The following is a 23,123-nucleotide window of genomic DNA, read 5'->3' as shown; positions in this document are numbered from 1 at the left end:
CCATAAGCTTCTCCTTCAAGGCCCCTTATCATCCTGACTGCTGTCCTATAGCCACGCTGCAGTCCATCAAGGTCCTAATTTTTGTCCTAATTCTTCTGGGAGATGGGAAGGGACAAGTGAGCGCAAAGAACTGTCTCTTGTCCAAGCATAGACTGTGAGTGCCTTTCCTCCAGATGGTGGGATCTTGTCTTCCAACTATCACTGGTTTTTCACCTTGAGCAGAGACGCGGGCTGGATTGCACTCTGGTTTAAAGGGAGCCTTTAGGCAGTGTAGAAGTTTTGACCCCAAAGAAACATGCCTTGGATTGTTGCGGTTGTGTGTCACCCGGCAGGTTAGGTTGTGGCATTTTGCACACTGCCTTATTTATATTCTCTCCATAGTGGATCGGCATACTGGGAGAGGAAAAAGAAGCAACTCAAGAGACTGGAGGAGGCTGTCTGGTATGCCCCCCTCCAGCTCCCCCAACTGTAAATAGCTCACAGGGAAGGCACAAGGCATATCAGCTACCAGCAGGATGCTACTTTTAAAATGATAAATGTCACGTCTGTAACCTGCTGTAATTTTAGGTCATTTGCAAGCATAGCCCGAATGCCTCGCCTGAAGGCCTCCCTGCAGGTGTAAAATTAGAGGCATTATTTTCAACTGTCTTGGGGGTGTTGAATACGGTTTTACGCTTGATGGCTACTCAACTGGCAAAATCCTTTAGAATCTATTTGTAACCAAGACAAATTCTGCCACAGAGAGAGACTCATATACTTATAGTCTGAGAAAGAACAGCGCTCCCGTGGACTGCAGGAAAGGGGACAGGAATCTGAGTCTCCCTGGTCCCAGGCCAGGGCCTTCTTCCCCAAAGCAAATACTGCAAATTACAAAGTTGGGAGGACCTTAACAAGTCACCCAGTCCAGCCTCTTGCGTACTCTGGAAGACTGCTGTGACCGGTGGAGTACCTAACATATTTGGTACCCAGTGGCCGCCCCTACTGGATGAATGGCACTGCAAAGCCTCAAAAGTGCCGCCATCTCCATCTCTTGCTGCATATTGGCAGGCCAGTGGCAGTGGCCTGACTCCATGCCCACTGCTGACCCTCTGGTTAGCCTCCTCCTCATGTTTGGCAACACCATGTTATTGTCTGCATCCAGGGCAGACAGGCAGGGTTAATAAAATAATAAATAAATAAATAAAATGAATACAAATGTCCACCAAAATGTCTCAAAGCAATCTGTTCTGTGATCAAACATCTCACATGTTTGTCATATGTCCACCATGTCACAGCCTATCCATTTTGCCTCTTCATCATCTCTGCCTTGGAGTGATTTACTTGCTTGCTTTATTTGTATGCCACCCATCCCCAAAGACTCTGAGACTTTTTCATCCTTCCTGTTCAGATCTTTGTGTTGCTCTCCATCTTTCTCACCCTTTCTGAACATGTTTCCAGGCTGATGTAATGCTTAGGCTGTGATGCCAAGCGTTGGAAACCATTGTCCAAGCAAAGTCTAGCTAAAGCAGAATAAAATGACAGCTTCCATTCTAGTGTTGATGCCATCTAGAACTGCATTAGCCCTCTTAGCTACTGTATCACACTGTCAATTCATATTGGCTCATATTGTAGCATATCTGACCCATCTGACCAGGTGAGGGTAAAGGTGTGTTTTCCTTGGCTGCCTGGGTGAGAATGGGGTGGCTGGGAAATAGTGGGGAAGTTGAATATGGAGTGGGATATGGGCATATACCCTATGTTGTGGGGGCTGAATGTCAAGCAGAAGTACCCAAATGCTTAGGGGTGGTTGCCATATCCCATATTGTGTGTGGGAGGGTGGTAGAGTTGGGTCCCTTAGACTGGGAGTTGAGAAGATGAGGGTCGGGGGGTTGGATGTGGTACAGGGGGAGAGAGCAGGCAGGGACATCATGATGATGATGGGCAAGAGGAGATATGGCAGGAGATGAGGGTGGGCCTCTCTCAGGGAAGATGGCTTCAGGTTTAGTACTGAAGCTGCATTCCAGAGCCCTGTGCTCAGCTTCAGGGCCTGGTCTTCAGAGCTTCAGTGGTCTGTCTCTCTGCTGCTACTGAATGCAAGGTTGGCCTGTAATAAGACTCATCTTCTCTAAGATCTAATCATGGATGTTCTGCATTACTGAAACCACTCTAGATGTGGTTTTTGTTTTGGGGCATTGGTGAAGTGATCTAGTGATGGGGGATATTAACATCAGTCCCTTGTCACCTTCAGTAAAGCATCGTTACCTTGTCGTGGTGCTGGAGCTTGAGCACCTCAATGATGCCATGAGCTAAACCGTGAAGGGCCACCCAAGATGGGAAGGTCATGACAGAGAGGTCAGACTAAATGCGATCCCTGGGGAAGGTAATGGCAACCCACCCCAGTATTCTTGCCGTGAAAACTAAATGGATCAGTACAACTAGAGATATGTCGGTATACCATCGGAAGATGAGACCCCCAGGTCGTAAGATGGTCAAAATGCTACTGGGGAGGAACAGAGGATGAGTTCAACTAGCCCCAGACGTGATGACGCAGCTAGCTCAAAGCCGAAAGGACGGCTAGTGGCTGACGGTGCTGGTGGTGAATGGCAAATCCAATGTTCTAAGGATCAACACACCATTGGAACCTGGAATGTAAGATCTGTGAGCCAGGGCAAATTGGATGTGGTTATTGGTGAGATGTCAAGATTAAAGATAGACATTTTGGGCGTCAGTGAACTGAAATGGACTGGAATGGGCCACTTCACATCAAATGATCACCAGATCTACTACTGTGGACAAGAGGACCACAGAAGAAATGGAGTAGCCTTCATAATTAATAGTAAAGTGGCTAAAGCAGTGCTTGGATACAATCCAAAAAACAATAGAATGATCTTGATTCGAATTCAGGGCAAGCCATCTAACATCACAGTGATCCAAATATATGCCCCAACCACAGATGCTGAAGAAGCTGAGGTAGAGCAGTTCTATGAGGGTCTGCAGCACGTACTGGACAACACACCTAAAAGAGATGTTATTTTCATCATGGGAGACTGGAATGCTAAGGTGGGCAGTCAAATGACACCTGGAATTACGTGTTCTCCAGGTAAGCATGGCCTGGGAGAACAACACGAAGCAGGACATAGGCTGATAGAATTTTGCCAAGACAACTCACTCTGCATAACAAACACTCTCTTCCAACAACCTAAGAGACGGCTTTATACATGGACTTCCCCAGATGGACAACACCGAAATCAGATTGACTACATCCTTTGCAGCCAAAGGTGGCGGACATCTATACAGTCGGTAAAAACAAGACCTGGAGCTGACTGTAGTTCCGATCACGAACTTCTTACTGCACAATTTAGGATCAGACTAAAGAGATTAGGGAAGACCCACAGATCAGCTAGATATGAGCTCACTAATATTCCTAAGGAATATGCAGTGGAGGTGAAGAATCGATTTAAGGGACTGGACTTAGTAGATAGGGTCCCGGAAGAACTATGGGCAGAAGTTTGCAACATTGTTCAGGAGGTGGCAACAAAATACATCCCAAAGAAAGAGAAAACCAAGAAGGCAAAATGGCTGTCTGCTGAGACACTAGAAGTGGCCCAAGAAAGAAGGAAAGCAAAAGGCAACAGTGATAGGGGGAGATATGCCCAATTAAATGCAAAATTCCAGAGGTTAGCCAGAAGAGATAAGGAATTATTTTTAAACAAGCAATGCGCGGAAGTGGAAGAAGACAATAGAATAGGAAGGACAAGAGACCTCTTCCAGGAAATTAGAAACATCGGAGGTAAATTCCAGGCAAAAATGGTCATGATCAAAAACAAAGATGGCAAGGACCTAACAGAAGAAGAAGAGATCAAAAAATGGTGGCAAGAATATACGGAAGACCTGTATAGGAAGGATAACAATATCGGGGATAGCTTTGACGGTGTGGTCAGTGAGCTAGAGCCAGGCATCCTGAAGAGTGAGGTTGAATGGGCCTTAAGAAGCATTGCTAATAACAAGGCAGCAGGAGATGACGGCATCCCAGATGAACTGTTCAAAATCTTGCGAGATGCTGCCGCCAAGGTAATGCATGCTATATGCCAGCAAATTTGGAAAATACAAGAATGGCCATCAGATTGGAAAAAATCAACTTATATCCCCATACCAAAAAAGGGAAACACTAAAGAATGTTCAAACTATTGAACAGTGGCACTCATTTCACATGCCAGTAAGGTAATGCTCAAGATCCTGCAAGGTAGACTCCAGCAATTCATGGAGCGAGAATTGCCAGATGTACAAGCTGGGTTTAGAAAAGGCAGAGGAATTAGGGACCAAATTGCCAATGGATAATGGAAAAGGCCAGGGAGTTTCAGAAAAACATCTATTTCTGTTTTATTGACTATTCTAAAGCCTTTGACTGTGTGGACCATAACAAATTGTGGCAAGTTCTTAGTGGTATGGGGATACCAAGTCATCTTGTCTGCCTCCTGAGGAATCTGTATAACGACCAATAGCAACAGTAAGAACAACGGACTGATTTAAGATTGGGAAAGGAGTATGGCAGGCCTGTATACTCTCACCCTACCTATTCAACTTGTACGCAGAACACATCATGCGACAAGCTGGGCTTGAGGAATCCAAGGATGGAGATAAAATCGCTGGAGGAAACATTAACAATCTCAGATATGCAGATGATACCACTTTGATGGCTGAAAGCGAAGAGGAACTGAGGAGCCTTATGATGAAGGTGAAAGAAGAAAGTGCAAAAGCTGGCTTGCAGCTAAACCTCAAAAAAACCAAGATTATGGCAACCAGCTTGATTGATAACTGGCAAATAGAGGGAGAAAATGTAGAAGCAGTGAAAGACTTTGTATTTCTAGGTGTGAAGATTACTGCAGATGCTGACTGCAGTCAGGAAATCAGAAGACTCTTAATCCTTGGGAGAAGAGCAATGACAAATCTCGATAAAATAGTTAAGAGCAGAGACATCACACTGACAACAAAGGTCCACATAGTTAAAGCAATGGTGTTCCCCGTAGTAACATATGGCTGCGAGAGCTGGACCATAAGGAAGGCTGAGCGAAGGAAGATCGATGCTTTTGAACTGTGGTGTTGGAGGAAAATGCTGAGAGTGCCTTGGACTGCAAGAAGATCCAACCAGTCCATCCTCCAGGAAATAAAGCCAGACTGCTCACTCGAGGGAATGATATTAAAGGCAAAACTGAAATACTTTGGCCACATAATGAGAAGACAGGACACCCTGGAGAAGATGCTGATGCTAGGGAGAGTGGAGGGCAAAAGGAAGAGGGGCCGACCAAGGGCAAGGTGGATGGATGACATTGTGGAGGTGACGGACCCGTCCCTGGGGGAGCTGGGGGTGTTGATGACGACAGGAAGCTCTGGCGTGGGCTGGTCCATGAAGTCACAAAGAGTTGCAAGCGACTAAACGAATAAACAACAACAGAGCTTTAGATCATCTTGGAGGCTATCTAGATGTCCAGACTGAAAGTAAGTTCACTGTTGGCAAAGTGCCCCTTTCCCAGAATCCCTTGCCTCTCTCTGCCCTAGCTGTTGCATCCTATAGGGCAGCCTGCCTCAACATGGAACCCTCAGGCTTGTCAGACTACAACGCCGATAATTTCAGTCAGTATAGCCTTACAGAGTAGGGACGCGGTGGCGCTGCGGGTTAAACCGCTGAGCTGTCGATCGGAAGGTCGGCGGTTCGAAACCGCGCGGCGGGGTGAGCTCCCGTTGTTAATCCCAGCTCCTGCTCACCTAGCAGTTCGAAAACATGCAAATGTGAGTAGATCAATAGGTACCGCTTCGGCGGGAAGGTAACGGCGTTCCGAGTCGTCATGCTGGCCACATGACCCGGAAGTGTCTATGACAACGCCGGCTCCAAGGCTTAGAAACGGAGATGAGCACCGCCCCCTAGAGTCGGATTCGACTGGACTTTACGTCAAGGGAAACCTTTACCTTTTTATAGCCTTACAGACACCAGCTGGAGGACAGCTGCCTTATGAGGCCATTTCTCAACCTGTGCAAAGGTCTTTGCTTTGAAGTCATCTGGTTCAGGTACCCCTGAAGTGAAGACAGATAGGCTCCATGAATGAGTCAAGTTAATGACTCCATGTGTGTCTTAATTGCTGCCAGCCAATTAACTCTCATTTGTCAGCTGCTGCAACTTCTGGAGTATTTGGGAGAGAGCCCAGGCAGGCAGGAATGGGTTGGATAAAGCACTCTGTGACCAAGTGAGCCTCTTCTTTCTGCTATACGTTCAGCTCTTTTCCTGCTGCTGTTTATGTACCTTGAAGAAGATGCTTGCTTTCCCCTTGAAAGTGTCTTAATGTGAAAGACCATGCATGCATGCAGAAAAAAGATTCTGTACTTTGAACATTTGCTTGATCTGCGATAGGTCCCTGGTTGACCCCCCAAAGGAAGGGCTCCTGTCTAGAGAAAGATCCTAGCACACCTCTCTCAGAGAGACAAAAGCCATTTTCATATGACACCATAAATCAGATAACCACATTTTAACCCAGGGTGTTGTATGAATCCAGTCCGTGTGTTCAGTGCATAGTTCAACCAGGCATTAGATTTAATTAAATATATCATGGGTGATTATCTGTATGTACAGAGTGCATAGTATGATGACAGAGGAGATAAATTATGCAAAGAACCTATTGGGGTGATAGACCACACTAAGCAATAATGAAGTCACAGAGTCTGGCTTTGGCTCTTTTCTCCCACCTACAACTGTCGAAAATATGATCTTTGCCTGATGGAGGCCACATTTCTTTGAATCATAGGATTGGAGGGGACCTTGGAGGTCTTCTAGTCCAACCCCCTGCCAAGGGCAGGAATCCTCAGAGAATCCCAGACAAATGGCTGCCCTCTGCCTGAAAATCTTGCCTTGAAAACCTCCAGCGATGGAGCCTCCAGTACTCCAGGAGGCAGGCTGTTCCATTGCTTCATAGCTTCCATGTTGTTTATTCATTCAGTCACTTCCGACTCTTCGTGACTTTGTGGACCAGCCCACGCCAGAGCTTCCTGTCGGTTGTCAACACCCCCAGCTCTCCCAGGGATGAGTCCATCACCTCTAGAATATCATCCATCCATCTTGCCCTTGGTCGGCCCCTCTTCCTTTTGCATTCCACTCTCCCTAGCATCAGCATCTTCTCCAGGGTGTCCTGTCTTCTCATTATGTGGCCAAAGTATTTCAGTTTTGCCTTTAATATCATTCCCTCAAGTGAGCAGTCTGGCTTTATTTCCTGGAGGATGGACTGGTTTGATCTTCTTGCAGTCCAAGGCACCCTCAGAATATTCCTCCAACACCACAGTTCCAAAGCGTCGATCTTCCTTCCCTCAGCCTTCCTTATGGTCCAGCTCTCGCAGCCCTATGTTACTACGGGGAACACCATTGCTTTAACTATGCGGGCCTTTGTTGTCAGTGTGATGTCTCTGCTCTTAACTATTTTATCAAGATTTGTCATTGCTCTATGGAAGTCATAGCTTCCATAGTCAGGAAATTTCCCCTTATTTCAAGTTTGAATCTTTCTCTTTAAAGCTTCCACCCATTTGTTCTTGTCCAACCCTCGGACAATCCACAACTTCTTCCCTTGTCCTTAATCTGTGGTCTTCCAGGACACCTAGTTCCTTCTGGCAAGTACTTTGTGAGACTGGTCTACCCAAGTGGTGTATCCCTTATGTTGACCTCACTCCTGAGCTACAACGCATATTGCAATGCTGCTGACTGGAAGGGGGCTGTTGTGGCTTATCTTCACAGGTGATCATTCTACCCCACAAGAAAAACTGCTTCTGAAGAGGCTAGTGCTCCTACATTAGTGGACTGCTAAACATGGCGTGGATCCTAGTGATTTTTACATGAGATTATCTGAAATAAATTATCTGAAATAAAAAGTCACCTCTGTCTCCATGGATCAAAAATATGTCTCTAATGGATTCTGATGAGTTTTAAACTAAAGCATCATAAAATCAAAGCTCTGGTGACTTCCAGCATTGCTGCTGGGAAAAAATGGTGGAATGGGTTCTTATGGAGCCTCGTGGGTAATCATGATTTTTACGCAGGTTTCAATTGGAACATCCATTGTTACAAACACGAACTTCATGCTTCATGAGGTGGGGGTACTTCCACCAGTGCTTAAGTAGCTGCTGGTTCACCTCCTGCCCAAGAAGCCATTATTGGGCCCAGCCATGTTGGATAATGTCTGTCCTGTCTCCAATTTTCCCTTTTTAGGGAAGGGTGTTGAGAAGGTTGCTGCACTGCAGCTTCAGAGAACCCTGGAGGAAGCAGATTTCCTGACCCCTTTCAGTCAGGTGTCAGCTCTGGATATGGGACTAAAACAGCATTGATCACATTTGCAGATGACCTCTGGTGGGAGCCAGATGGGGATGATGCATCCATCCTAGCTCTCCTTAATCTCTCAATGGCTTTTGATATCATTAGCCATGATATCCTTCTGGACCGGCTTTGGGGGTTGGGAGTGAAGGGCCTAGAGCTGCACTGGTTCTCTTCCTTCGTTTGGAGTTAGCTCCATGTGGTGTTGATTGCAGGAAAGAGGTCCAGCCTACAAGCCCTGCTTTGCGGGGTGCCTCAGGGCTTGACATCCTCCCCACTCGTACATCAAGCCACTAGGTGAGGTATCATCAGTGCACTCAATATCACATCTCCACCCCAGGCTGATGGAGTGATGTTGTCAATGTTCTGTCTTGGTATCTAGAGACTGTGAGGGTCTGGATGGGGAAGAACAGGCTTCAGCTCAACTCTAGGAAGACTTAATGGCTTTGGGTTTTAGGGTCGGTCGGATCCAATGATCTTCCATCCATAGTTCTGGATAAGATGGCATTACCCCTAACAGAACCATTGTGCAAATTGGGGCTCTTCCTGAACTCTTAACTCCTGTTCAAAGAACATATGGCAGGTGTGGCAAGAGGGCTTTTGCACAACTTCATTTTGTATGCCAGTTGTGCCCTTTGATAGATTAGGAGGCACTGCTCATGGTCAGGCATGCCTTGGCCAGCTTCAGAGTGGATTACGGCAATGCGCTGTATGTGGGCTACCCTTGAGGAACATCCTGAAGCTGCAACTGGTCTATAATGTTAGGCTTACGTAGGCAGTTATGCACGTATCTCTGCTCCATGAGCTGCAGTGGCTCCCAGTGTGCTTCCAGGTGGAATTCAAGGTGCTGGCTGTCTCCTATAAAGCCCTTCATCACATGGAGCCAAATTATTTGCAGGACTGCCTTTCTTAGATGGTTTCTACCTCTCTCATCAGCCTCACAGGAATGGTATGCTCCAGGTCCCCTCTGTTAGTGTCACCTGATGAGACCCAGGAAGCCTTTTCTGTCTCACTTTGGATCACCATACCGCCCCACCCCCCATTAGGTTGGTCCCGATCCTCTGGCTTTTCAGAAAGCTTTGTAAACTAGAATATTTTCCCGGGCATGGGAGTCAGGTGGTTAGATTAGTGTGTGAGCTGTTGCTATTTATTGTTGATTGGTGTCCTCAATTGCTGCTGTATGTTGCTTATTTTGTATTTTCAGCTGTACTGCGTTAGCTGCCCAGTCACTCATCTAGTCTGTAAATGACACAAAGCTGGGAGGCTGGCTAATACTTCAGTAAGAAGTTTGATTTAAAAAATATTTCACGCTTGAACCGTGGGCTGAAATGAACAGGACAGAATTAAACAGGGAAAACAGGTAAACTTTTGTATCTAGCAGAAAAAAAATGAAGGCCACACAGTATAGGATGGGGGAGCCCTGGATTGACAGCGGTCCGTGCGAACAGGACCTGGTGCGCGTGGCGGACAAACTCAACCCGACGCAGCTGCTGAACAGGCAAAGGCGGGTTTTGGATGCATTAACAGGAGTCCAGGCCTTGAAAAGCAATTGCCCCCACCCGGACTGCTTCACTCGGATTTTAGAAAGAACCCAGCGAGAGAGGGGAGGTCGCCCGCAGCCCCGCTTCTCCAACGGGCCGCCCCACGGGGGAGAGCGCGGGCGTGATCGCTCCGGCCGGAGGAGACGAACAGAGCGGCGGGCTGCAACCACGCGCGAAGAGCGGAACGGGCAGCCGCGTGAAAAGGCGGGAGGGCGGAGGAGCGAGGGGACGACCCCAACCAAAGCCCCCGCGGAACTGGCTCCGCCCAGGGGCGCGCCCCGGAGCCCCCGCGAAGGAAGTCCCGCCCCCCTCGCGGGCCGATTGGCCGAGGCGGGGCCAGCTGCCCCGGGTGCTTGGACGCGGGCGCCTGCGCTTCTCCCGCGCGGCTGAGGTAAGCGGCGCTCCGTCCCGCCGGGCGGCGGCGGCGGCACCATGAAGAGCCTCAAGTCGCGCCTGAGGAAGCCGGAGGCCTCGCCCGCCGCGGGCGGCCTCGGAGGGGTGAGCGGGGACGGCGCGGGCGCGGGCGCGGGCAGTTCTCCCCTCGCGGGCAGCCCGGGCGTCCCCCTGGTGCGCCAGCGGGAGGCGCGCCCGCTCTGGGCCCCGGCCGTGTTCCCGGAGCGGCTCGGCCGCCCAGCTGCGGCGGCCGCCCTCTCGCCTCAGGCCGGGGGCTTCTGGGGAGGCGGGCGGGTCCCGGCGGAAGAAGGGACCCCTGTTTGCTCCGCTGCAGCCGGAGGCGAGGCCTCTTTTTCCCCCAAGAAGGTCCGGTTGGGGTGAGAGCGACGGGTGTCTCCGTTGTTCCTGCGGGCCGGGAAGCCGTTCCTGGACTGGGTCGGCGGAAGAGCGGGGATCCGTGGTTAGGAGCCCGGGGCAGGAGCTGAGGTGAGGAAACGCGCCGGGGAAAATCGCGTCTCCCTGCAGCCGTGGAACCTCCGATTCAGCCGACCTTTTACAGAGGTTGCCCAGAGACCCGAAGGCCTAAAAAGAGCGGTGCGGGGCTGGTCGGTTTTCCTGACAAATTGTTCTTTTCCCGGAATTTCCACCCCCCCCCCCGGATTTGATCTCGCGGAATCAACTTTGTTTACTGCCCGAGGGATCCTCCTTCAAAGGAAGAGAGGCTAGGAAAACGTTTGGAGATGGTGTTTTACTCAGGAATAGTGGAGATGTTTGTGTGTTGATTATTTATTAATGTGAACTTTATGCAGAATTCAGAGTTTTTGGCCATCAGGAGATACACTTCATCTGTGCACTGAGGATGAAAGCGCAACTTGCAAGACAAGCGAGGTGGAACCAGGAAAGAAATAGGGCCATCTTATAAGAGATGGCGAGGAGGACTGCTTACTCCTGCAGTTTCTGCCCTACAGTGCTGAAGAGAAATGGGTCTTCTTCCCAGAACGAGGATTTAGCCGCAGCCTAAAGTTGTGTTTCTCCGCAGTTTCTGAACTTTGGACTGAATACCTAGCAGTTTTTATTTCTTAACTGTTGTCCAGCCAAGGTTGGATTTTAAACTCTGAATTCTGTTTTGCGAAAAATGGGGTTTGAGAGAGTACCTTTTTCTTTAGAGCAGGAACAAAAGAGAGGGTCCCTTGGTGTGTGTGCCTTTTCTGTTGTCATTGATGAAATTAACTTTGGGGTGACATCTTTGTCCTAGTTTTACCCATTTTGATGTGTGCTGACCTTGTGTCTGAAGGAAATCCAAAACCAAAACCTGGAGTTCTTACTACTTGCTTCTTTGGAAAGCCAAAATGTCTGTTTTTCATTCTACGGTACATCCCCTGTGCTTTATCAGTTTAGTGTACACCTTCACATGCCAGACAGATGTGACTTCTTCATACAAGGAATTATTTGGATTATTATGTTGCATGTGAACTGTGAGTCTTCCCTAAGCAGATCACATCTGCGTCTCCCATGTACTCTGGCCCCTGAAGTTGAACTAGGCCACAGGGTCCTCAGTACAGAAAAGGGGGTCTTTTTTGTTTTGTGTTCAGTTATCCTGTGAATATTGCTGATGAATGACATAGTGAATGAACAAGAAAGGTACACTTTGGATGCATACTCAAGGTATGATATAAGAGAGCAAATACAAGATTAACTGCCCTGCAAAACTCTTGGGTGAGTGTTGCAACTTCAGTGCTGTATTGCTGTGTTCTACATTTGGCTAGCAGCTGGGTGTACTGTCCAGAATGTAGGGTTTTAATATTCTTGGAAGTTAGGAGCTGCTAAGGTGCTTTTGTTGAGTTTTAGCTTTGAGGGTCCAGCATGACAAACAATCATGTGCAGTAGATCCCACTACTATACTCAGTGGTCTCTGAGATGTTTTGTAAAATATTGGTTTTTCTTTATTCATGGCATGTACTTTAACAATGTTGGAATGGAAGGGAGGTTTGTAAAATTTGTTAATAACATCAAGGTAGGGAGATTGGCTAATGCCTTAAAGGATAAAATCACAATTCAGAATGACCTTGTCACTTTTCAACATTGAGCCATATCCAACTGGGTAGCTTTCAGCTGTGTCAAGTGTGAGATCCTGTAGCTGGGTAGGAAAAGTCAAATGTGTAGAGACCTGGGAAACCTTCCTTGATGACAACGCGTGTGAGAAAGATCCTTGTGAACTACTGGATGAACCCCTTTCCAACTGATGCATTCCATGATTCTGTGAAAAGAGTATCCTATCTTGAGCTTTTTCTTGCTGATGTGATATAAAACTGCTTATTCTGTTGGAATAGCTATTTGAAATATGCAATTTTCCAAGGAGGCTCTATACTACACTTGGAGAGTAGTATTTGCACTCAAGTGTATTCTTTTAGTCTCTATCGCGCATGAGTTGTGTAATAGATTCCCTTGTATTGACTGATACGGTGTATGAACGCATATTCTAACTTACGCTGCTTTTTGTATATAAAACATGCTACTGTTAATACTTTTAAAGTGCTATCTGGAATCTAGTGAATAGCCGGTAAGTGCTGGTTGTTGCAAATTTGCTGGAATTAAAATAATGCAAACAAACAATATAGGAAAAGTGGAAAATTCAAGATTCAACCACTGATAGATTGATTCACGTGTCCCAATTGAGGGCTCCCTGTAACGATGATTGGAATCAATTTCCTTTGAAATGTTTGTTCCGTTTGGGGGAATGGTATTTCTGTGTATGTGCGTAAAGGATGTAGGTTTGTCTGTTTTTGATCAGTTACGTCACAATCACTTCCTTTACGAGCCTGATTCTGAATGTGGCTAGACTGACCTTACTCCAGATTCTGTAGCATTCTGATGTATTTGGGTGAATGAATTTAGCAACTGCACGAGAAAGATTAGAAATTTTAGTCTGCTTGCAAGATGAACTAAAGGTGTGTCCATTTAATCAGCACTTTTATGCCTTGGCTGAGGATTGTTTTTTGGAGAGTGGAATTGAATATCACAAGCTTGTTTTTCAGGGAGTTCTTGGCTCTAGGTGTTATGGCTTTGAAATAGCTTCGAAGACTTTACTCTTCTGTGAAGAATCAGTTCCTTTTTAGAAGGTAGACTTACTGGGTTGTTTACTTTTTTTTAAAATACAAAGAGTACATGTTTATACAACTCTGTGTTGGAAAACTGAACACCTACAATGAAGTGTTATTAGTGGATAAATGAGTTAAGACTTGTCTGTATTAATTATGGGGTGAAGGAGACTTATTCTAAAACCTGCTGTTCTACGCTTCTATTCAAGAATGTCAAGATTTTTCCCCTCCCCAGCGTGAACACCATGAGGGGAGCCCTCCTTTGCATCAGAAACGTCCTGGGCTTAACCCTTAAGAGGTTGTATAGGGTGGGCAGCTTTTTTCAGTCTGGGGGCTTAGCAAGTGAGTGAGGCCATTTGGTGGGGGAAGGCTTTAAAGCCACCTCTCAGTAATCTTAGTGAAGGAAGATGCTGGAGGGAATGGAGAAATTTGCTTCCTTTGCAGTCTGCTCCTGAAGGGCAGAGTTGTTCCAGAAGGCAGGACAAGAAACAGTGGGTTATTACAAGGAAGCAGATTTCACTTGGACATCAGGAAAAACATTCCATTAGTAAGAGCTATTTAGTAATGGAAAAGGACAGTCCTTTGCTGGAGAGGTTTAAAGAGTGGCTACCTGTCAGGGGTATTGAGTAGTCAGTTTTCTGCCCTGAGCAGTGGGTTGGACTAGATGATCTCCAAAATCCCTTCTAATCCTCAGAATTAGGAATCAAGAATTGAGATACTTAGGAGTAGGGGATAAAAGATATATTAATCTTATCTCTCCCCCCCAGTTTCTAATGAAAGTTGTATGAGAAAAGTAGGCATGCAAGGAAAATATTTTCATTTTGGGACTTTGCATAGAAGGTTCAGTTCTGTCAAGTGAGAATGGTAAGAAGGATTAGTTATACTCGAGTAGAATAGAATCTTTTGCCAAGAATCTTCCTCTTAAAGGAATGTCTCCATTTGTATTTTGATTTATAACCAAAAAGGAAGTGTTCGTACAATCACAAGTGATGGTGTATAGCTATCAACTGGATTTAATTTTTCTTGTTCCTCTGAGTTTGTGTGTGTGTGTTATCTGGTATGTGTTGATGAAGATTCTCAGTCCTCCAGGTGGAATTGTCTATAGGTTGAGTCATGGCAACTGGATTTCTTTCTTTTTGGTTGGAATGTTTCGCTGCTTGTCCAAGCAGCTTCTTCAGTCTGGGCAAGGGTTGGTGAGGGGACCCCATATACGTCTTCCAGGGTGGCTGCATTGTCCCTACACCTGAACGGCTGTTAATTGTGCCATGGAGGTGTGGATTGTCTTTGGGATGTCTTACTCCTAGATCCCTCGCTCATCCCCAAGTGGATCATTAAGAGAGGCCTTCCTGGTGAACTTGTGAAGTGGTCTTAACCTTCCTGGGGACTGATGAAAGAGCAGCATGAAGAATGGGGGACAATTTGTGTCTGAGGCCTCCACCTCTATTGAGGGAAGGATTTTCCACTTTGGCATGGATGGATTCCTTAACCCCTCTCTCAAACCACCTATCTTCTCTGTCCAAAATGTGAACATTGTTGTCCTCAAATGAGTGTCCTTTTTCTTTTAGATGAAGGTAAACTGCTGATTCTGGTCCTGTGGTGTTGCTCCTCCCGCGTTGGGCCATCGTCTTGTATAAAGGCTGTTTGGTTTTTCCAGTGTAGAGCTCAGAACACTCCTCACTGCCCTGGATTGCATATACAAGAGGAGCAACGTAGTATATGCAATCCAGGGCAGTGAGGAGCGTTCTCCAACAAGCCGCTCAGGTGTAGGGACAATGCAGCCACCCTGGAAGCCATATATGGGGTCCCCTCACCAACCTTTGCCCAGACAGAAGAAGCTGCTTGAACAAGCAGCGAAACATTCCAACCAAAAAGAAAGAAATCCAGTTGCCATGACTCAACCTACAGACTATCTGGTATGTGTTTGGAGGGGAAGGGAGTGTCATTGTTTTTGGAAACAGATCATAACTTTTCCAGTGTACAAAATTGCATAACTTCCAACTCCCTTTTCCTGTAGAAGTATGTAAAGTTATTTAGTATGATGGCTCATGGGAATGCATTCCACTCTAAAGCCATGGCTGGCTTCAAAATCTTTTTGTATGAAATAACAAAACTTTCCTTGTTCATAAATTTTTCCCTCAGTGGCGAAGATATAAAACTGGCAAAACACATGCTTAAACAGTCAGATAATAAATAGAGAAAGCTGCCAACAAGCCAGTATGTGTTGGTTGCTCTTGGTCCCTTCCTGCCCTTACATAAGAGGGAATGATATTTTTGTGTTATGGATGCTTTTATAACATTACCATTGTGGGAAAGTAGGTCCATTGAAAAAATGGCTGCCACGCTGGGTATGACAAGTCAAACTGCTTGCTTATGTGGAGACAGAGTTTGCTACCCTTCCTCCCTCTAGATACTCTCTACCATCTCTGCTTAATTTTGATTTTATTTTCTGGATATATGATTACAGCTCTAAATATGACTATGGATCCATTTCAATCAGGGTTTTATCTGGGATATGATCATGAGGCTGCTTTGTTCACCTTGTGGATGACCTGCATTGGAAAGTAGATGGCGGGAGTGCAACCCTACTAGTTCTCCTGGACCTCTTCACTGATTTTGGTATCATCAACCATGGTGTCCTTCTAGGTTGTTTGGTGGGGTTAAACTTTGGAGGTACAAAGTGATTCCAGTCATTCCTGTCAGGACATACCCAGAAGGTGGTGCTGGGGGACTACCAAGTTCATCACCTTGATCATTGATCTGTGCTGTCCCACAGGACTCTATCATGTCCCCTGTGCTGTTTAACGTCTGCAATAGGGCTTCCCTTGAAAAGTGTCCAGAATTTGCATTTGGTGCAAAAGGTGGTGACCAGATTGGTGCGAAGAACTGGGATCATGCAGCCCCTACACTGAAAGATTGGCAAGGGTTACTGGCTGCTGCCACACATGATTTAAGATGCTGGTCTTGACTTTTAAAGCCCTGTATGGTTTAGGGCCTGATTATCTGCAGGGCTGCCTCTCCCCCATGAACCTGCCCAGTTACTTGGACCAGCGGAAGCACCTTCTGAAGATGCTCCTGTTGCCAGAAGCTCTTCGGTCTGGCACCTGGAAGAGGGCCTTCTCCTGTGTGGCTCCCGGGCTTTTGAATCATTCCTCAAAGAAGTATGTTTGGCCCCACTCTCCTAATATTCAGGACAGAGATTCCAAAACCCCATCTCTTCCACCAAGCTTTTAACTGTTAACAATTTAATGATACTGATTTTAATTACATTTTTGGTTTGTATTTTTGGATTCCTGTAAGACCACTTTAATGTGGTATAGACATAAAGGAAGGATACAAATGCATGGAAGAAGGGAGGAAAGAAAGACAAAGAATGAACTGGTCTGTAGCTACTTGCAGTTTTTATTTTCTAAGCATATCTACGGTTGGCTCTGCATTTAATTTACAAATGCAATCTTGTGCTACCTTTGTATTGCACACTTTTTCATACAATGATTCAAAAGATATTGCAGACTAATATGATGATGAAACCAGAATGATTCCTATTGGGTTTTATGGATAAGGAATTAGAAAAGAAATATTGGAAATTAATATTGTATATGGTAACTGGAGAGATTATTGTATGCAAAAATTTGGAAAAGCAATGAAATAACCTACAGTGGAAGATTGGATTATAACATTAATTGAACTTGCAGAAATGGTGAACCTGACCAGCTTCGTTAGAAAAAAAATGACAAAGATCTTTTTTAAAGACTGGAAGCCTTATATGGACTTCTTGTTGAAAGAAGAAAAGATTGAATCGATGAGTTCAGGATTTGGGGACTAAAAAGGCATAAAGAAGATGGGGAAAAGGTTAAGATCATAATTACTTGATAGAGAGAAGGACGGAAGGCATAATTATATGTCTTCTTTTTTTTATTCCTTCTCTTTTTCTTACTTTCTATATTTTTGCTTATTTTTACTGTATTGAATATACAGCATGTGTGTGTGTATATGAAAGTTGCACACTTTTTGTGTAATTTTGGTTGGTTGGAATAAAAATAACAGCCAACTTTCTTTATGAACCATTGTGGCTATGACTGTTCTTGAATAAAACAAGCAGATCCCACTATATACAGTTGTAATAGAAATTATTCAACCCCCCCTGCAAATCAGGTTGATTGCCAAAATGTACAGACTTTCAGCTGTTTGCAGTGAACAAATCAAGCAAAAGCAATTGAAATAGCTCGACACATGAACTCTTCAAGTGGTGTCCCCAAATTCAACTGAAAATGCAACTTATTCTGACTTCTCCAAACTTATTCAACCCCCTGAATAGAATCCGTCACAACAGCACACATACAGGATGCAAAACAGGCGTTGTCTCAAGCACACCTGATGCAACTAATCAAGGGCTTCATTAGTTGCACCAGGTGCGCTTGAGCTGGAACACTTGAAATACCTGAACTGGCTAGGGGTTTGTTGAGTGTCACGTTTGACTGCATGTTAGAAATACAGTATGGCTAAGTCAAAAGAAAGGTCCAGAAAGGTAAGAGAAGAGATCATCGCCCTTCACAAACAAGGAACAGGATACAAAATGATAGCGAAGGCACTGAATGTTCCTGGAGACACCGTTGGAAGCACAGTTCAGAAGTTCAAAGTTAAAGGAGCAGTGGTGACACTACCTGGACGGGGCAGAAGAAGGAAGCTGTCAATGGCTGCAAGCAGATTTCTGAGAAGGCAGGTGGAGAGAAACCCTCGAGTGACTGCAAAAGACCTGCAGCAAGGCTTGGTGGCACAGGCACTGAGGTTTCAGTGAGCACAGTAAGGCGTACTAAACACAGAAGGTTCCCATGCCAGAACTCCAAGCTGTACACCACTACTGACCCAAAAGCACAAGAAAAGTCAGCTCCAATATGCTCAAAATCATATAAATAAGCTACAGACGTTTTGAGATTCTGTTCTGTGGAGCAATGAAACAAAACGGGAACTTTTCGGCCCGATGGATCAGTGGTATGTCTGGAGGAAGAAGAATGAAGCATGCGCTGAAAAGAACACTCTGCCTACAGTTAAGCATGGTGGTGGCTCGGTGATGCTCTGGGGCTGCTTTGCATCCTCTGGCACTGGAAACCTGCAGCGTGTGGACGGCAAGATGGCTTCATTGAAGTATCCGGAAATCCTAGGAGAAAACGTCATGCAGTAAGGAAGCTGAAGCTTGGGCATCATTGGACCTTCCAGCAGGACAACGATCCCAAGCATACCTCAAATTCCACTAAGGCTTGGATGCAGAAGAAGTCCTGGAAGATTCTACAGTGGCCATCACAGTCACCTGACTTGAACCCCATAGAAAACCTCTGGTAGGATTTGAAGAAAGCGGTTGCAGCATGCAAACCCAAGAATATGACTGATCTGGAGGCCATTGCTCATGAGGAATGGGCTAAGATTTCTCAGGAACGCTGCCAGAAGCTGGTGTCTGGCTATGCATCTCATTTGCAGCAGGTCATAACAGCAAAAGGGTGCTCCACTAAGTACTGGCGATGCTTGCCATGAAGGGGTTGAATAATTTTGAGACCGGAGAAGTCGTCATAAGTTGCATTTTCAGTTGACTTTGGGGACACCACTTGAAGTATTCGTTGTGTTAAGCTATTTCAATTGCTTTTGTTTGATTTGTTCATTGTAAACAGCTGAAAGTCTCTACATTTTGACAATCAACCTGATTTGCAATGGGGTTTGAATAATTTTGATTACAACTGTATTTACCTGAGGGAACCTTCTGTAGATTCTTCTGCACATGGGACTTATTAAGCTGAGCCTGTTTTCTTGGCTCAATTGCAACTCTTCCCCTGGAGCTGTAGGGCAGGCTCCCTTCACTCATCCTCTTCTTTAAAGTGCCTTGGCCACCTTGCTCTTGGTCTTCAGAAATATTTTTATTATGTGCCATCAAGTCATTTTTGTCTCCTAATGACCACATGTCATGACCTCGTTGCAAGGCACAAAAGAGCCTCACAACGTAGATCATGATCATTAAGGAATAGAGGAAGAAGATAATTAAACCAGGGATTAAAACAAGCACCCAAAGCACCCACACCCATGGACCCATAGACGGCTGAAAAGGAGGACATCGGACGAGCAGAGATAAGCCGCACCTGGTGCCCTGGAGGACACTCCCGATTCGAGGGGACAAAGGAAGACACCGGGAAAACGCCCATGCAGCCATCAAGGATCCCATCAAGAGGGATTGGGACAATGAAGGGTGGAGGAGCCCGGGGCCCTACGAGAGGGTATAAAAGGGGCACCTCCACACCACAACCCCCGTTCCCGTTTTTCGTTCTGTCAGCCATCATTCCAATAAACCAGAAATCCTTAATACCCATTAAGTGAGTCTGTGTCTTATTGCGAAGCGAGACTGACCCTGACACCACATAGATAGATTTTTTCCATGACAGTCTACCTCTAGCCAGTTTTTTCAGGTCTTCCAATAGTGCACTCATTGCCAGTCCATCCACCCTGCTGTTGGTCATCCTCTTCTCTTTCCTTCTTTCAGGAATATTAGGAGTCACCTTTTTCTTGCTGCATAAGAATGGTTAAGCCCAGTGGCTGAATATTCAAATCAGGATGATCGCTCACCCCAATCCCATTTTATATTCATCCCTTTGAGTTTTTTCTACCTAGAGAACTTTTTAATTTATTTTAATTTATTAAGATTTTCTATCCCGCCTTTATTATTTTTATAAATAACTCCAGGCGGCGAACATACCTAATATTCCTTCCTCCTCCTCTTTTCCCCACAACAACAACCCTGTGAGGTGAGCTGGGCTGAGAGAGAGTGACTGGCCCAAGGTCACCCAGCTGGCTTTCATGCCTAAGGCTGGACTAGAACTCACAGCCTTCTGGTTTCCTTAGCCACTAGACCAAACTTTGTATTTGTCTCTGTTGAAAGTCTTCTTCCTGGTTTTTGCCTGTTGTTTCTGCTTGTCAAGATCTTCCTGAATCTTAATGCTGTTCTCTGCTGTCTTTGCTATCCTCTCTATCTTTATGTCATCTGCAAAACTGATAATCATATTTTCTATTCTCTCATCCAATTCTTTATAAATATATTGAACAACCCAGGGCCTAGAAGAGAGCTTAGTGCTATACCACTTGACACTTCCTTCCAGCTTGATGCGGAGCTGTTGACATATACTCACTGGGTATGATTGTTTAATCAGGTCTGTATCCTCTAATGACAGCATAAACAATCTTCTGTGATAGGTTACCATGGGAGAGTGTTGAATGCTTTGCTGAAATCAAAGTACGTTGTGTCCACCACATTTCCATGGTCAGTAAACTGGCCAGTCTATCAAAAAAGAACAGGTTGGTTTGCCATGATTTATTCTTGATAAATCCATGCTGGCTTCTGCCAAATAATCTTCCTAGCGTTATTCCTGTGCTATGGCAGGGTCCGCTTGTCAGCATATCTGTCTCCATTTGACTCGATCCAAGGCATCTTCAGGGGTGATGTTCACACATTCCATGCCCTTCTTAATGTGGTCCATCCACCATTCCTTGGGTCTGCCATGGGGTTGCTGCCTACCAGGGTCCAGATGCATGGCTGTTCTCACCACCGAGTCTTCTTTGCCGCATATGATGTGTCCATATCATCTAAGCCTTCCTTCCCACAGTTTTGCCATGATTGGCATGACTCCCAGTCATTGTCAGACATCGTCGTTCATGGCGTGGTCAAATTGCATTAGTCCAAGGCACCATTGGAGCATTCGCATTTCCATCACGTGCAGGGCCTGTTCATGCTTTGCTGTCACTGGCCAGCACTCCAATCTGTAGAGGGCGACTGGGCTCACGACCATTCTGTACACCTTTGACTTGAGGCATAGGGGCATCCAACGATCACACAGGACTCCAGTCACCTGGTGCCACTTCATCCAGGTGGTGTTGACACGGGCGCGGGCATCTGGAAGGCTATCGCCGTCACTGCATATGAGGGAGCTGAGGTACTTGAATTGCTCTACTTTCTTCAACTCTTCTCCACCAATGCTGATGGTTCCATCGGTTTGGGGGCTGCATTCCATATATTCTGTTTTCTTGATGTTCAGTCGAAGTCCAAATTCACTGAGCTGTTCATTCCATTGCCGCATTTGCTCTTGGAGGCCTTCATGTTCATTCGCCAAGAAGACGTCAGCATAGAGGAGTGACTGTGGATGAGGTGATTGGAGGTCAAGCGTCACAGTGTCCATGCAAAGGACGAATAGTAGGGACGAAAGCACCGATCCTTGATGTACTCGGACGTTGATGGTGAAGGGAGGTGATGTCCCACTGCGCATCGGACCAAGCTGGTGACATTATGGTACAGTAGTTGAATCCACTGGATGTAGGTTTTGGGGATTATAGGGTGTGCCAAATTTGTGTGGGATACGATCTAAGGCCTTTCCCAGGTCAAGGAATGCTATGTGGATGGGCTTGGTCTTCTCACAGTGCCTCTCCAAAAGCAGCCGAGCAGCGTGAATGGCGTCTGTTGTTCCATTCCCTTTGACAAAGCCACATTGGTTTGGAGTGATGGAGACAGTCTTGCGGAGCCTGGCATTAGTAACCCATTCAGATATTTTCATGGCGTGACACAACAGCCGGATCGGCCGATAATTCAAGCATTCAGTCATGTCACCCTTGCCCTTCCAAATTGGTACTGTGGTACTAGTTGTCCAAGCTGCTGGGGCTGCACCCTAATTGATGATTTGGTTAAAGAGGGCAGCAAGAATCGTGGCACCTTGGTGGCCGAGGATCTTCCATGCTTCGGCTGGGATGTCGTCGGGGCCAGTTGCCTTCCCATTCTTCATCTTCTTTGTTGCTTCTTTGACCTCCTTGATGGTAATTGGTGGCACAGATCCAGAGACCGGATCAGCACTTTGGATTGGAGGGTGGTCAAATTCCTCATTGCTAATTTTGGAGATGTAATAGCTCCATCGGCGGAGGATGGCGGGTGGGTCTCGAAAGAGTGGATGGTCTTCATCCTTTATGTGCTTGATTTGGCCAATGCCCTGAGTGGCTTGATGATGTGCATTGGCCAAGTGATAGATTTTATTTTCTCCTTTGGGCGTGTCCAATTCGTCGTATACGTGGTTGTAGTCAGCAGCCTTGGCTGCCGCTACTGCTCTCTTGGCAGCCAATTTTTGCACCTTGTAATGCCGGAGATCTTCATTGGTGCGGGACTGAAACCATGCTTTTAATGCCTTCTTCTTCTCCTTCACAGCTATTTGTACTTCTTCATTCCACCACCAAACTTGCTTATCGATGGCCCATTTCCCTGGCTTTGTCTTCCCAAGGATGGCTCTCGCTGCAGCATGGAATTGTCTGACCAATTTGTCCCACATGGCCGATGTTGGCTGGTCTATGTCCACACTGATGGGACAAAGGGCAGCCATGAACTGAGCTTTGCGCTCTGATAAGTGCCGCCATTTTGTCTGTTCCACTCAGGATCACTTTCGGCCTAAAATGTCCAACTGGAGGTCCATGACGAGAGGCCGGTGCTGGGGGGCGATTGATTCCGAAGGGATCGCTTTTACATTGGTCACCAATTTCAGGTCACGTCGTCTCACGAGAAAATAATCAATTTGAGTCCTGCACCCATCACTGGTATAGGTGATGAGATGTGTAGGCCTCTTCTTGAAGAATGTGTTGGCCACCGCCAGCTCGTGTGCTTTGGCACAGTCCAAGATCCAGTTCCCATTGTTGCTGTGAGTGCCAGACCCGTTTCCACCAGGACATTGGCTGTAACCATCTCTCGCTGATCAAACATGACCG

At 46.1% G+C, this 23,123-nt stretch overlaps 1 protein-coding gene across 2 annotated transcripts in view; it reads left to right on the top strand.

Annotated features, from left to right (window-relative positions):
* Positions 1-10,266: 10,266 nt before the first annotated feature.
* UACA (uveal autoantigen with coiled-coil domains and ankyrin repeats) overlaps positions 10,267-23,123 on the top strand; it is a 53,484-nt gene continuing 40,627 nt past the window's right edge. For both annotated transcript variants that reach the window (XM_063314307.1, XM_063314306.1), the window contains exon 1: positions 10,267-10,362. In XM_063314307.1, the coding sequence (XP_063170377.1) occupies positions 10,297-10,362 (66 nt within the window). In that variant the 5' untranslated portion in view covers positions 10,267-10,296. The remainder of the gene's footprint in view (positions 10,363-23,123) is intronic.

This window comes from Candoia aspera, chromosome 13 (genome assembly GCF_035149785.1).
Source record: "Candoia aspera isolate rCanAsp1 chromosome 13, rCanAsp1.hap2, whole genome shotgun sequence".
Classification (NCBI taxonomy): Eukaryota; Metazoa; Chordata; class Lepidosauria; order Squamata; family Boidae; genus Candoia; species Candoia aspera.
This window is presented reverse-complemented; position numbering and strand designations above follow the sequence as displayed.